This window comes from Grus americana, chromosome 14 (assembly GCF_028858705.1).
Source record: "Grus americana isolate bGruAme1 chromosome 14, bGruAme1.mat, whole genome shotgun sequence".
Taxonomy (NCBI): Eukaryota; Metazoa; Chordata; class Aves; order Gruiformes; family Gruidae; genus Grus; species Grus americana.
This window is the reverse complement of record NC_072865.1, coordinates 21,743,291-21,758,450: the sequence shown is the minus strand read 5'-3', so window position 1 is coordinate 21,758,450 and position 15,160 is coordinate 21,743,291. Positions and strand designations below refer to the sequence as shown.

The 15,160-nt window shown below is 59.1% G+C and overlaps 2 protein-coding genes across 2 annotated transcripts in view; both read left to right on the top strand.

Moving 5' to 3' along the window:
- Window positions 1–2,758: 2,758 nt before the first annotated feature.
- On the top strand, window positions 2,759–9,171 carry HBEGF (heparin binding EGF like growth factor). The gene is made up of 6 exons (XM_054842190.1): window positions 2,759–2,873; window positions 3,164–3,331; window positions 5,868–6,045; window positions 7,028–7,183; window positions 7,296–7,388; window positions 8,529–9,171. Exons 1-5 carry the CDS (start codon window positions 2,831–2,833, stop codon window positions 7,366–7,368), a joined length of 618 nt encoding a protein of 205 aa, XP_054698165.1. The 5' UTR covers window positions 2,759–2,830; the 3' UTR covers window positions 7,369–7,388; window positions 8,529–9,171.
- Window positions 9,172–12,937: 3,766 nt separating this feature from the next.
- Window positions 12,938–15,160, top strand: part of PFDN1 (prefoldin subunit 1) — a 32,556-nt gene continuing 30,333 nt past the window's right edge. Inside the window, exons 1-2 of the mRNA XM_054841986.1 lie at window positions 12,938–13,095; window positions 13,270–13,436. Of these exons, the coding sequence (XP_054697961.1) occupies window positions 13,003–13,095; window positions 13,270–13,436 (260 nt within the window). The 5' untranslated portion in view covers window positions 12,938–13,002. The remainder of the gene's footprint in view (window positions 13,096–13,269; window positions 13,437–15,160) is intronic.

Here is a 15,160-nt window from a genome sequence, read left to right as displayed (position 1 = left end):
GGGGTGGGGACAGGGTGGTGGCGGGGGGGGGGGAGCGGAGCCCGGGGAGGGGTCGGGGCTGGGGTCAACGCCCAGATCCTGCTTCGCTTGGGTGCGGGAGCCTGCACGCTGCGGGGTGGGGGGGCACGCTGTGTGGGAAGGTCACCCAGTGTGGTGTGGGTCATGTGGAGTGATGGGGGTTCACGCACCGTGATGGGGACTCACACGGCATGGTGGGGGTCCGTGGCGTGGGGGTGGGGGGGTCACACGTGGGGGGAAGCGCATTGCATTGGAAGTCACACAACTTGGGGGATGTCGCATGGCATGGGGAGGGGTCACAGTGCAGTGGGGGTCAGATGGGGGGGTCACACGGCATTGAGGTCACATGGTGTGGAGGGGGTCACACAGCATGGGGGGCTCATATGGCACAGGGGGACTCACGTGGGGTGGGGGGGAATAGCATGGCAGGGGGTCACATTGCATGTGGGGGGTCAAACAGTACGGTGGATGTCAGACGGTGGCGGGGGTCACACTTTGGGGGGGCCTATCTGGGCAGCCATCTCATGGCTCTGCCATGCCTGCCCTCCCCCAGCTTCGGGGCTGCCACAGGTCCCCCCACCCCAGTCCCCCTCACCCGTGTGGAGGCCTGGGGACTTGGGGGTGGCCTTGGTGGGCTGCCCTGTGCCCTTGCCCTGCACCCCAATCTCCTGCCCCCAAAACACTGTTAGAGTGCTCCCCAGGGCCACCCTCCCGGGGGACAGATGCTACCCACAGGGCCAGATCCTGGCACCCACCTCTCCCTCGGCCTTTGCCCCCCGAAGCTGCGCTCCCCTTGCCCCTCCAGCCATGCTCTTTTTGCCCGACAGGCTGTTTGCGCTACGATACCAGCGTGTGCCCAAGGTGGGCGCCGCAGCGCAGGGCGGGTGCCCTTGGCTGGGGTGGGGACCATCTGGAGACCCCCAGCAGCAGGACCCATGGATGAGGAGAACCAGGGAGGCTCCAGGGCACCCAAACCTTCCCGGGGGTCTGCCTCCCCCTCCCGTGGTGGCTGCCCCAGCACAGCCCCCGGCACAGAAAGGTGCATGGCTGGCAGCGGGGTGCAGGCAGGGAGGCTGTGGGTGACTGCAGGAGGTGGGCAGGGGGCAGCTGCGGGGGCTGTGGGAGACAGAGGGGAACAGGCAGCAGAAGGCAGCGAGGCAGAGGCAGGGAGACAGGCAGCAGGAAGGCAGTGGGAGGCAGAGGCAAGGAGGCAGGCAGGAACGGCAGTTTGCCATCCCCCTCCCTTGCCCGCTACCAGCCCTCTGTGCCAACAGCCTCCCTGGCAGCTGACGTGATATGGTGCCTCCCTCTCCCGCGGTGCCAGGTCAGCCAGAAAACGCTGCCCGCGCACGCTGCCTGCACACACCCGGCCTTGGGGATGTGGCGGGGAACTGGCAGGGGGCAAAATCCCATTTCCCTGTGGGGACCGACCAGGGAGCCACTGCACAGGGGTCTCCAGGGATGCACCCCTCAGCCAGGCCACTGACCCACCTCGCTCTGCTACCAAAGTCTTTTGGGCTGCTGATGACCGGAGGAGGCGGAAGGAAAAACGTCCAGCAAACAATTACAGAAGTCAAGTCTGAGCAAGAAGGAGGGCGTGAATGGGGGGATTGCCAAATCTGGTGGTATTCCTTGGAGACAGTGACAACAATGGCAGGAATACTTAATCATGCCTTGCTGAATCCAAACCGGCAGCGGGGCTGGGGGCTCGGGACCTCGAGGAGCCGGCAAGCGGCTGCAGTCAACCCAAACGTGAGCTGGGACAAGACTCTGCGCTTGCCCAATACTGCCATCAGCAGTGTTTTCTGGGCTGTCACCTGGGCTGAGAACAAAGCCAAACACAACAAGCGGTCGCCAGTGCAGTAAAAGGGACAGAGAAGCGCTGGCAGCCCCCAAACACAACGGCCGCGGAGTGGGACAGAGGAGACAAGAACAGCAGCCGACTAGGAGGGGATTGCGAGATGAAGCTGTGACTGAACTGGTCAGGCTCTCCATCGGGGCACAAAGGTGGCCTCGTGGAAAAAAGGGTCTCTGACATCACCTCGGGTTGCCACCGCCACCCCTCTCCCATTGCCAGTACGGGGTGGCACGTGGCTGGAAGTCTGTCCCCTATCAGGGTGTCACTCCATCGCCAAGTCCAGGAGGGGGTTTTAGCTCTGAACTGTGAGGTCCTGCCTCTTTCCTGATGCTCTTCTTGCGGGGGGCACTCGCTCCTCCCAAACCCTCCCAGGGCACCTTTGGCACTAGTCCCACCAGCTGGCGGATGCCCTGTGGGCAGCGTGCCGCGGCGCGCACCATGATCCCCCCCTCTCCTTCCCCTGCCTGAGACCAGTCAATAAAGTTTCCAGTCTGCTCTCCTCAAGCCGCCTTCTCGCCTCCGCAGCTTTAGCGCAGCCCTGAAGGGATCACCGGCTCCCCCGTGCTCCCCACCACGGAGCCCAGGCCCACAGGGCTGGGTGCTCCAGGCTGGGGACAGGGGGGTGCTACGGGTGCGGGGGTGGCTGATGAGCGCCCCCCCCATCCCGGCACCCCCGGAGAAAGGGACCCGCCATCCCCAACAGCCCCGGAGCGAGCGGTCGCCCACGGCCCCCGACCGCCCCCCGTCCCGGCGGACTCCGGAGGGCTCCGACCGGCGGGACCCCCCCCGCGGCGGCCGGGGAAGCCCTTCCCGGGGGCGGGACGGCCGGGCAGCCCCGCCCCGCCCCGCCCCGCCGCTTTCTACCCGCCGCGGGGCCGCGCCGCTGGAGAGTGGCTGCTGGTGTGGGGCCGAGCGGAGCTTCGGCGGCAGCTGGGACGCGTGTGCCCGCGGGTCATGGACGGGCGGGTGGTGCTGATCCACGCGCTGCTGGCGGCAGGTACGGACACGCGTGGGGAGGGTCCTGGGCACGGGCAATGGATCATCTGCAGCGCCGGGCACGCGTGGGGTGTCCCGGGCGCGTGTGGTGGGGTGGTCCTGGGCAACGCGGGCACGGCCCAGGTCCCGAGTGGAGGGGCACGGGTAGGGGCAGGCGGAAAAATCGAGCCCAGTCCCCGTCACGCGTGGGGGGCTCCCGGTCACGGGCAACGAGGCTGCGGTCCCGGTCATGCGTGTGGGGGTCCCGGGCAGGGTCTGCCCGTTCCGCCTGACCGTGCCCTCTCCCCGCAGTGTGCTCGGCGGCGGCGGGCGGGCTGGGCGGGGACGAGCTCCACAACGAAGTGCTGCACAAGGGCGGCGGGGCGCCGGTCCCGGCCACGGCCCCGCTGCTCGGCGGCAGCCCGGAGAAGGAGGGCGGCGGAGCGGCCTCGGGGGACGACCTCAGCGAGCTGCCGAGAGGTACGGGCGGGCGGAGCCGCCGCCGGGGCCCTTGGGGCGGCTGGGGATTCCGCGCGGGGGTGGCGGGGGGGGGGGGCTGTCGCGGCTGGGGTCCCGGAGGGGGGCTCGGAGCGGTTGGTCCCGGGGCGGCGGGCGGGGCGGGCTGGGGGCGGTTGGACCGGGGGCGGGGGGGGGGGGGGCCACGGAGGGGCCGGGCTGGGCTCGGCTTGGCTCAGCCCCGCGGATGCTGCGGTAGCAGTTCCGGCTCAGCTTCGGAGGGAGCTGCGGGGGAGCCCCCGGTTCCCGAGTATCGAGCGCCCGTGGCAGCAGCCCCGAGTGGGGCCAGCCCGTGGGGCGCTAGCACGAAGCAACTGGGCTTTGGCAGCTCCTCGCCTTGTGCCAGGGGCTGTCTGAGTCCCTGAAGCCCTCACACGGGGGTCCCAAGGCTCCCCGGGCCCCCAACTCCCTCCTTGGCCAGATGGAAGGCAGAGCCCTTCTGGGGGGCACGGCAGCCCCCGCCCGCAGGTGTGGGGCCGGTGGGCCAGTGCTGCCTTCGGGATTGCGGCCCCCGGTGAGGGGATCGCTGTGACTCACCCGCCGCCTACACACGGCTGCTCCTCATACCTGGGCAGGGTTAGTCAGCCGGCAGTCCCCGCCACGGGGGCGTTGGGGACACTGTCACTCTGTTAGGCTCGCTGGGCATTCGTGTTTGGCTCCTGTCCCCCGGCTCGGGACCAGAGAGTGTCCCGGGGACTCTCGTGGGGTGGGACAGGGGGCCCGTCGCAGGCTGAGGAGGGTGACCTGTACTTGTGCCTTGCACATGTGACGTGCTGAGATCAGTAACCTGGCACCCGGAGGAGCGTGCTCCGCCCCGTACAGTTCACTCTCCTTTTTTCCGTGTTTTTCTTTGCTTTCTGGCTGTGCCATCAGACCGTGAGGAAAACCCCTGCAAAACCGGGCTGACTCCCTCGCATCCGAGAGAACAAATTCCCCGGGAAACGCTGTTTCCCCTCCTGCTGGGAGGGAGATGCTCCCGCCTGCTCATCCGTGCATCCCCCTGAGGAGGGGACCCCGTCTTAAGAGCAAGCGATCTGGCAGGCATGGGCTGACTCTCATCTGTGGGACAGGCTGAGGGGATGGGGGATATTTGGTTATTGATGCTGCTGTCTCTCAGAGCACTTTCTTGATGCCTTGAGCTGGGCTACAGTCAGAAAAATCTGCCCTTTTTTGTCGAAGGCACCTTCCTCTGTGCTGTAGTCCCCAGGGTGCCCAAGTAGGGGGAGAGCAGCCGCATCCCCCTGCCCACCTGGGATGGACCAATTTTCCTACCAGCAAGATCTTCTACATCTTTTCTGGCTGTCCTAAGGGACAGAGCCCCATGGAGGAGGGGTGGTGACAGCAGAGGTGGCTTGCAGGGGGTCAGCAGCACTGTGTGTCTGCTGGCTGTGGCTGGGAGATAACCCGCAGGGGAGGGGACAGCCCCAGGCCTCACCCGGATCTGGGGGTTTCTCCAAGCCACAGAGTTTCCTGGAGTATCGGTTTTCTCCAGGCGTAGCATGAAGGATGTCAAAATCACAAAATAACTTAGGTGTGTAACTGGTGTGCTGCAGCACGAGAGGCCCTCGCCAGGGAGGAGGAGACGGGCTTGGCTATGTCAGGAAGTGGCTGAGAAGGAATTGGGCAGGTTACAGCTCGCCAGGTCAGACTCAGCTGCCCTCTCCTCCCTGAGCGGTGCAGGGCTTAGTAGTTCGTATTTCCCCAGACTCACTGGAGTTAAGTGTTGTGGTTCAGGAGGAGCTGAAACATCCCTCTTGGAGCAGTGAGAGCTCTCTAGCATCTTGGCTTCTTGCGAGATCAAGCTGGGGGCTGATTTTCTGGGCATCTGCATGTCTTAGAACTATTCCAGTAACATTGCTGGTTTTGGTCCATGTCCAGACAAGGAGCTCAGTGCTCTCGTTCCCACCAGCCCAGCAGGGAGCTGGCCTTGCGGTCTCCGTGCCGCAATTAAAACATACCTTTGTAATTCATGGGAATGCTGCCCTTGCCATCTCTGGCTCTGCAAAACCAAAACCTGAGCCAGGCTTGCTTTCTTAATCCTGTTCTGGGTGTGCAAGCCATCCTTGTACCCACAGGAAGGAGAGTTCATCAGAGCCATGAATAGGGTCTTACAAAAGACCGCACTCATCAGTGAAATAAAAGCTAGATAAAGGGCAATTAGCAATTTTCTGTGTTCAGTGGAAACTGGTGCATAGAATACAACATTTGAGATGCATAAAGCTCTGTTCCCGTCCTCCCCCCACCCTGATTCCTTTCCTTTCTTTCCTTGAGAATTGTTCTTATGAATTGGAAAGGCCATGATATTTGTGAGAAGCTGGGGGAAAAAAAAATAAAATGGAAAAACCTCCTCTGCTCGGGGGCAGATCGCTGCACAAAAGGCTGCAGGAGTGCCAGGGCTGAGCTGGCTGCAGCAGCCTGGGGTTTGCTGCTCTGCCTTCCCTTCAGCTGACGCACGGAGGTGAACTGATTGCTGTTTTCTCCTTCCCAAATTATTTTCCAGTTGCTTTCCTGTCAAAGCCTCAAGGCCTGGTTACACCCAAGAAAAAAGGGAACGGGAATAAAAGAAGAAAAGGCAAAGGCCAGGGGAAGAAGAGAGACCCGTGCCTGCGGAAGTACAAGGATTTCTGTATTCACGGTGAATGCAAATACATCCGCGAGCTGGGAGCTCCCTCCTGCATGTGAGTCGCTGGCGTGTGCCTGTGCCGGGGGAGCCTTAGTCACGGTTCCTTCAATTCTCCAGGCCGGGCAGAGGAAGAGCGAAGGAGATATTTTTAGTGCATTTTCCCTGTCCACGCAGGGATGGCTCTGACTCGGCCTCTTCCTTGTGCTTCTTGAGCAATGTCCATCCCCCGCCAAAACCCGTCATGGACTTAGACCCAGCGTCCCCTCGGCAGCGCAGTGAGCTCTGGCTGAGCTGCTGCACAGAGACCTGTGGTGGTGGGGTTTGGAGGATGGTGAGCAGGGACTGGGGTCTCACAGCTAAGGTCTTCCACAGGCGTGGTTTTGAGGTCCCATCCTGACTCTGTAACCCCGCTGCTGCCAGCCTTGGCTGAGAGCTCAGGGCTCCTGTGGCTGTTGGGAGGTACTGGTGCAGGCAGGAGCATCTTGGCTGTGGCACCAGCGAGGCAGATTGGAGGTAGTGCCTTTAGGGACAGCCTGCCAAAGCCGTGCCCGTGCTGTCCCTTGGCCCTGCTAAAGGACAGACCTGTGTACCCCCTCTCCCACTGCCATGGGATGCAGGTAGAAAGCAGAGACTAGGCAAGGTGAGCGGAGGAGAAAGCATTTGCCTATTGCCAGGGCACCTGGATCCAGCACTGCTGCCGCGGGAGATACCCAGGGGTGCATGTTTGATCCCTGCTGACGTGGGCAGAGGTTGAGCTGGCAGATACATAAGAGGCTTTGTTCTTTGCTATCAATCCTCTGAGCCACACAGCCCTGCGCCTGGAGCCTGGGGAAGATAATAGCTCCCTGGCTTATGGTGCCCACAAGATCTCACGCCCTGCAATCTGCAGGGATCAGGCTCCGCGTAGCTCCTTGAACCGCTTAGTTTCTCTCTGCCTGGAAGCTGTCATGAAGTTGGGCCCTTGCACGGGGGGCTCGGGACTGCCAGCAAGAGGAGATCTCAGCTGGCTCAGCTTTAAGACTTTTCTTCTCACCCAGATGCCAGCCCGGATATCACGGAGAGAGATGCCACGGCCTCTCGCTGCCTGTGGAGCACCCCCCCAGTGCGTACGACCACACGACGGCACTGGCTGTCATTGCTGTTGTCCTGTCCTCCCTGTGTCTCGTCATCATCGCAGCTCTGCTGATGCTCAGGTGGGTGGGTCGGTGCCAAGCTGTCGGATCCGCGTCCCTGGGAAGACCATGTGCAGGGGAGGGTGGCAGGGACTTCTCTGTGCTCTGAGCATCTCTTTGCTTGGCCTCACAGGTGTCACAAGAGGGGTGTCTACGATGTAGAAAACGAAGAGAAAATCAAGCTGGGCATCACTGTGAATCACTGAGGATGCCGGGTGCTGGCGAGGTGAGCCCCTGGCCGGGCGTGGGGCTGGTGCGCATCTGGGGGCTCTGCTTGTTTGTGCTGGCTGGGACTGCTACGTGGGTCCCGTGCCAGAGCCAGGCAGGCGTTCAAGGCAGTTTAAGCTTGGAGAAGCAGCTTGCTGGATTTGGCCTGAGAGCCTGGGTTGCCCTGTGGGGCTCCAGCCCTCTTGCCTCCCCTTTCTGCTCAAGCCCCTGTCTCCTGACACCACCACCACTTCCTTCTTTCTAACCTTAAGTCCCTGCTTTGCCCTGTTGCTGCATGCTTTGGGGATGTTTGGCAGTGGGGAAGCTGCTTCTGGTTTTTTTCCCACTTGTTCTGCTCGCTCTCTGACCCTCTGAGTCACTTCCCCTCCTTAGATATTGCCTCTATTTATATATATAAAAAAACCTCCTTCCTTTTCACTCCCACTCTGGTTATTACTTATACCAATGTAATGCCTTGCAGCTGGGCACAGGGGGATCTTGCTGCCAGCCCTGTCTGATGTTACTCGGCTGGGCGGTGGGGTGTGCTCTGCCCCCGGGGTGGCCACGTGGCTGCGGCTGGGTGCTGGAAAGCTTGCAGACTTCCTCTGATCTGGTCCAAACCCTGATGTTGGATGTGTCCATACATATTACAGCTACTTCTCTCTTTAAAAAAAAACAAAACAAAACAAAAAAAACCCCACCACCAAAAAAACCTCAATACTTTGTGAGGATGAAGTAATGCCTTCAAAGAATTTCTGTAATGTTGGTAATAGTATTGGGGGAGGATCTTTAGCTGTTTATAGGTGTTGAATTTTGGGGAAGGGGATTCAGCACAACGTTTTCATCATTGTCCCCTCTGCCCTGGGGGATTATCGGGATGGATACGTCCACAGGGGAAAAGTGCTGAGGTTGCTTAGGGAAGCATGGTGGACATGAGGTGAGATGCTTAGCTACCACTCCCCCAGCATTCTGGCTCTCATCCGCCTGGGTCCAGTCCCATAAGGCAGTGAGCGGCTGCTGCTGCTGGGGCTTTGGTGGCTGTGAGGGGTGTCCCGCTGGGCTGGGTGGGACAGGCACCTTGGCCCTGCGATGCAGCAACTGCTCCGCAGGCAGAGTGGCCCAGGGCTGCGTTGTGAGCTGTCCTGATGCTGTCTTGCAGGGGTTGGCACTAATGCACTTCTACCTCCTGGAAGAAGCAAGAGCCACGGAGCCAACGCCATCCCTGGGAGCCTGCAGTGCGGTGGAAGCTCCCTGGATCAGCAGGACAGCACCCGCTTCAGGGCTGGTCAGGCAGTGGTGTCACTGCAGGGAGCTTCGTGGCCATCTCTGGGACAGAGGGACTTGGGAGAAGTGTTAGCCGGCTGGGTGGCCGCACAGAGGTGGGAGCGGCCAGCCGGTGGCAGAGGGGCTCTTCAGCAGCTCTTCATCCACTGAGGTGCGTGCCGAGGAACAAACTGTGAAAGGTGACAAGACTGGGCTCGGGGCTTTCTTAGGCGCAGGAGGGGTGGGAGGGTAACAGCTATTTAACAAGACATTTTTCATTTTAAATTATATATTTATTTTAGATAAACTGTACATAGTATTTATATTTATTGTAGGTCTGGCCCTGCATCCTTCATGTAGGTCAAGATGACAGGGTCAGACCTCTCTTATTTTTTAAGTGCAATGTAATATTCTAATAAATAACACTTTGTTACAAACACTCGGGTTGCTAACTTAATGACGGAGGTGGAAAGGAGTCAGACCTCTGAAGACTGCATGCAGCAACATGCTCTTGCTAGCAGGGTATCGCAAACAGTGGCAGAGATCCTGAGCGCGTGGTGGCATTGCTGGATCAGCTTGTGCCATCCTTGCGGTGCAGCAGGGCGGTGTGGTGCAAGGGGCTGGTGGCAGGATCCTTCCTGCCGGAGCCTGCAGCCAGGCCAGCCCCATCTGTCTTTCTTTGGAGACTTGCATCTTTGCCAGCTGATGCCCCTGGAGGGATGTGATGTTTGGGTGTCTGCTCATCAAGCAAAGCTGCCTCTGGTATGAGTGAAACCACTCTGTCCACCGATTAATCCAAATGGTACTGATTCCTGGTTTTAAGGCAGCATTTGGCTAAAAGTGGACTCACACCTCCCTTGCAGGGGATCTCAGTGGTTCCCAGGGTGGCTGCAGGCTCCTGGGGCTGGGGTCATTCCAGCAAGCATCATTTCAGATGGTGGTTCAGGACTGATCCCTGACTTGGCAGTAAAAATAACACCCAAACCGCTTCTATCTTTTTCCCTGATCTTCCCCAGGGAGAGCCGTGATCAGGGTAAGATGCTGGCTCTAGTAGAAGGCCTTGAAGCGGAGAGAAGGGGCTTCTCCCCTGCAGGAAACCTGCTTTCCTCCAGCCCCTTTCCCTTCAGCAGATGTCAAACTTCAGTTTTCAAAGGGGAGTGCGAAGCTACTGCTTTCTGCTCCTGCTGCCCAGCAGTAGTCTGCAGAGTGTTTGGGCTTAATTTAGCCAAAACTTAGCTTTGGTAAAGTGTGAAATAAGCTTTATGCTTGCTGGGGGAGGGGTTGCTTGGGGAGTGAGTGTGTAGGTTCATCCCTTTTGCACAGCCAGTAAGTTTTGAGGTAGCAAAACCTGGGGTGGGGGAAGGGGGAACACAGCAATACTTTGGCTTTCCAGTGCTTCCTGAGATAGAAGGGCTAAAATACACGGCTGTGGCAGATAGGAAGTGGGGGTGGGTGACAACGGGCACCTTCGTGTGAGAGCAAAAGCCCCAGCAGTTGCAGCGGCCTGAGTCCCAGAGCCAGGGAAACAAGTTACTTGCTCCACTTTGTGCAAACCTGAACCTTAATGCTGTGGGAGTGCCAGTTTAATCAGAGACTACAAACTCTGGCCTTTTGCAATGTCTATTAAGCAAATAATGTCTGCAGCTGCTGTGCAGGAGCCCCTTCTGTTCTAGACACCTGGCTGTGTCCCTGCCTTGCTGTGCTGCTGCTGCTCCCCTCCCTGGAGCTGCTCCCTGCTCCAGCCCTGCTGCCTTTCTGCCTTTCACGGTGGGCAGCTCTGCATGACTGGGGCTCCATGCCACCCTGACGGGCACCGGGGATAGCTCCACTGGAAGGCTTTTCTGCAGACAACTGGAACTTCTGCCTGGAGCCCAGCTGCCTTCCTCCTTCCCTGCAAGAATGTGTTCTGGTCCACATTGTTCCTCTGCAAGCCAGCAGCGCAGGCTGGGTTGCCCACAGGTGGTAATTTAACAGGCCAACAGATGGGAAATGTATTTTGGAGATATAGGGAGCAGGAAGCTGGCTGTATCTGTGGGCTTGCTCCCCCTGCCCCAGTGGGCTGGGAAAGGCTGACAGTCCTATGGGTGCTCTCTTTCTGGCTAAGGCAAGGATGAAGCCCCCAAGGCAGCTCCCCAGTCCATCTCTGCTCGTGGCCATGAAACAGGAGGTGCCCCAGAGCCTGGCTGGGGCATGCGGGTCTCTGCCCTGCCCAGGATGTCCATGCACTACAGGGGGAGGTTGGGCTGCTCACCTAACTGTGCCTGCAGGAATGGGGTGCCAGGAAAGCAGTCTCAATCACCCTGCCGTCCCCACCAGACAGGAGAGGGCTGTTGCGGCAGCCGGCCAAGCTGAGCACTGGCGGGGTCCTGGTGAAGGCAGGCGGTGGCCTCCAGCAGCCCCAGCTCAGCAGCCTGGCCTTTCACCTCCTCCGGGCACCGACCCAGGAGCACAAACACGTCACCAGCCACAGCATTTCCTGACTGCCACAGTGCTGAGCCCACTTGCTGCCTCTGACACTGACTCCATACTGCGACCTCTGGCATCTCTCTTCAAATCCCTTTGATGCCTGTGCCTGGTTTGTCTATGGGTGACAAAACGTGTGCCCAGCCATTAAACACCATCACCCGGTGTGTCCCCCAGCCCCCTGCCTGGGCTCACTTGGTCCTGCTGTGGGCAGAGCCCTGCAGCTTTTTCTCAGCCTCTTCTCCAGAGCGAGAGTCAAAGCTAGGAGACCTCAAAAATCCCAGATGTGGATTTAATAAAAAATTGCAATATATTAGTCAATTTAATAACCAATTCTCCCCTGCCTCCCCCAGCACCTTGGCAGCTGTGCTTCAGCACCTTTGGCCATCACATTACAGCAGAGTTGTGATGAAGAAGGCAGCAGTGCACTGGAGCAGGGACAAGGCAGCCAGAGACACCCCAAAAGTGGCTGAATCACCCCCGCTGCCTCCCTTTGGAAGCAGGCGATGGCAGCCCTGTGCACGGCTCCGTTCGGCTCATTTTCCTCCTGACTGGGATTGTTGGCTTTGCCCAACTCCTCACCCAGCCGCTAAGTTCCGAGCCTGGGATGGGCTTTGCCACAGTGAAGCATCTCCCGGGGGTTTGTTGCCACCGAAGAGAGGGCAACCCAAACTCCCCAGGCACCTGTGGAGTTGGGGGCACAGCAGAAAGCCTCACACAGGCGTGGAGCTACCCTCGCAGGCAGGGTTGCAGGCAGTGAGGACTCTCTCCCAGCCCCAGCTCTGCACTGCGTGACTAGCAATGCTGGGGGGCAGGTGGGTGGGCAGCTGCGGTGGCTGGAAAGAGCTGTGGAAGGCACTGAAAAGGGTGGCCATGCTCTGGGAGCAGGTGGCAACGAGCTGAGAGTCCCTGGAGGTCAGATCCTGCACTCTGCTTTTTAATAGGGGTGTTGCAGCAGGTTCCCCCCCACCTGCCTCTGGCTGCAGAGGGGCATGCTGGCCACTTCAGGTTTTGCTGCCTTTGCCCAAAAGGCATCTGATGGCCTCATCATGACCTCACCCCTTACCTGAGCATCTCTGGGCAAGCTCCAAGGAAAGCTCCGGGGCTGGAGGGAGTGAAGGTGAGTCATCGGCAGGCAGCAGCCAGCTGCAGGGTGCCGGGGCAGCAGGCAGCAGAAAGCTGTCGCTGCAGGAGATGCAGCAATGCCACCCCCTCCACGGGGAGCTCGCTGCTCCCCCCGGGCCTCTCGCCGCCCGGCTCAGTACCTCTGTGTGGCAAGCACAGCGCGATCTCAACCTCCCCTCAGCATTTCACTGGACCCGAGATGCCCAGCACCCCTGGCCCCAGCATCCCTGTGGGTCCACAGGATGAGGCTGTGCTTGGCGGCTCTGGCTCTTTTTAGCACCCGTTACCGCTTTTTGTATTTTGGTATTTGGTTCCCCCTCCGGGAACTCCAGACCCTCTCCTGGGGCTGGCCAGGGCCCCCGTGTCAGGGCTGGGAGGTGGCAGGGAGAGGTGGCTGCCGGGCTCCCAAGACCTGGCAGAGCTCCGCCAGCTTGGGCGGGGGCGGCTGGGCCGTGGCAGCCATCGGGAGGAGCGGACAGCAGAGCAGGGCGAGCGCGGTCCCCCCGCGGCTGGGTCCGGCCGGGCCCGGAAGGCTCTGGGGGCATCTCAGGGCTGCCCGGGGGACTCAGCCGCTCCCCCCGGCTTTGCCCTCGGCGCGTCCCGCTCGCAGGGGGCCACGTCTTGACCGCCAGCGTGTCCCCACACCCCAGTGAGGTGGCCGGGCCAGGGACATCCCGACGGAGAGGCCTCGTCCCCACATCCCAGCCAGGCGTCCCCGTCCCGGGGAGGGGACCCCAGGGCGGGACCCGCTCCCGCAGGACCCCCGCGGCCCGCCCCAGCGCATGCGCAGCAGGACGCGTTGCCGGCGCTTCCCTACCGCGCAGGCGCCGTGCGGAGACAAGATGGCGGCGCCCGTGGACCTGGAGCTGAAGAAGGTACGAGCTCTTCCGCGGCGGGCAGTGCGTTTCCCCTGCGTCCCGGGTGGCGCCTTCCCGGTCCTCCCCTCCCCTCCCCTCCCCTCCCCTGCAGCCTAGCCTCGGCAGCCCGGGGCCGGCGGGCTGACCGCTGTCAGGGCCGCCCCTCATCGCCGCTGCTCTTCCCCCCCCTAGGCCTTCACCGAGCTGCAGGCCAAGGTGATAGACACGCAACAGAAGGTGAAGCTGGCCGACATCCAGATCGAGCAGCTGAGCAAGACGAAGAAGCACGCCCACCTCACCGACACGGAGGTCATGATGCTGGTGGATGAGACCCGCATGTACGAGGGTGTCGGGAGGATGTGAGTACCTGCTCGGCCTGTGGCGGATGGCGGGGGCTTCCGTGCTCCGCGTGGATGGCGGGCTCCCTGCTTGGGCGTGCCTGGCTTCTGTAGCGCAGTGGGGCGGTGGTTGTGACCCTGTGCACACGGAGACACAGACGTGCACAGACAGGCACACAGACATGCCCCCATGCCCTCAGCCTTTGTGTGTAAGAGGCCTCTAGGCTGCTGCCCTGGGCAGGAGGCTCTTCCCTTTACAAAAAACATGCTAGCTTTCTCTCAGCATGTTCATTTGTTCAATTTTTCTAATTGTCTTTCAATTCCAGCAATACGCTTGGGAATGCGGCAAGACTTACTGGATTGTATTTCTTGGGGTCAGCTACTGGCTGCCTTGAAGAAGGACTGTTGTAAATGTTATTGGCTTTGTGTGTTTTTGCTTGTTGGCTCCGCTCCTGGCCATGATGGTCTTGTTTGGCACCTCTGGGAAGTCTGTAATCTAGACTAGAGAAGGCTCTCACAAATGTACAGCTTCAGTCATTTCCAGTGTAGTTTACATCAGACTCCTTGAAAAACCCCTGTGTGCAGTTCACATGCTCAGGGCCTTGCTTGCAGAAACGTTCTGCAGAAATGCCCTCTGCAGTATTGTGCCAGTGAATGGATCTGACCGGTGTTGCCCAGATTTTTTAAACCCTTGAAAGTGAGCATAAAACTCATCTGGGTAGTTCCAGTGCACTCATAAAGATGTGCTTCCATGTGTTGGATGGCTGTTGAAACAAACACCTTAAAACAGACGTAACATGTTTCGATTAACTTTCACAACGCACTTCTATTTGACTTCAGCAACCTCTGATAGAAGACCATACAAAGTGCTTTCAAATCTGAAACATGTTCTTACTTGATAAATGTCACATTAGCTTTCTGTGTTTCTGATTTGAGAGTACTATGATTTTCTCTTGTGAGTTGGGTAACTGCTCAGCTCGGGATGTGGTTTTGCGAAACACTGAATCTGCTCTGACTGCTGCCAAAAGGGGTGATTGTATTGACCTCTTCCCCACCCTGAGTTTACCTCACCTTCTTCATGTCAAAGTGGACGATCACAGGGCCGAGCGGTGAGCCAGGTCAGACTACAAATGCCCTGATCCATCAGACCATGCAATCTCCAGATCAAGTTGGAGGGAGGTGGCAGGACTGGGAAGCCAGGAATGGTGTGTAATTTGCCCTTTGCTGTCAGTTTTCAGATGAAGTTGTACCCAGGGTAATGGAGGTGTTCAGTGTGTCCCCTTCTTGGCTCCCAGTAAATAAACTTTCCAATGTAGGTGAATTAAATTTTGGGTTTGTGTGGGGATGCTAGTGACTGGTATCTTAAAAGGAGATAGATTTTGGTTCCCTGCAAGAGGTGACTGATTTGACCTGGGCAGGCTGTAGGCGTAGCAAACACTTGTGTTTGGAGTAGTCATAAGGCAACTTGTAAGGGTTGTTTCTGTTTGGTTTTGTCACAGAGCAGACAGATGAAGAGTAGAAGATAATTCTGCAGTCAACATTTTTTTAAAAGCTTTTTTAAAATCTAGAATTACAGTATACTTCTATATGGAGAATTCCCTCAAGATACCTTAAAAAAGGGAGTGTATTGGTCTTTATCATAAAGTAATCCTGCTTGTGAATCGAATGTGGATAGCAGATGCTGTTTTTGTGCTGGCTGAAATGCATTGTTCTGCTTTCTGCTTCTGCTTCCCGCTTAGGAGTAA

Bases quoted from the DNA above. Each gene is read 5' to 3' on its own strand.
- HBEGF (XM_054842190.1), top strand. From the start codon at position 2,831: ATGGACGGGCGGGTGGTGCTGATCCACGCGCTGCTGGCGGCAG. The intron at 3,332-5,867 runs GTACGGGCGGGC...ATTATTTTCCAG, and splicing joins CCTCAGCGAGCTGCCGAGAG to TTGCTTTCCTGTCAAAGCCT. The intron at 6,046-7,027 runs GTGAGTCGCTGG...CTTCTCACCCAG, and splicing joins CTGGGAGCTCCCTCCTGCAT to ATGCCAGCCCGGATATCACG.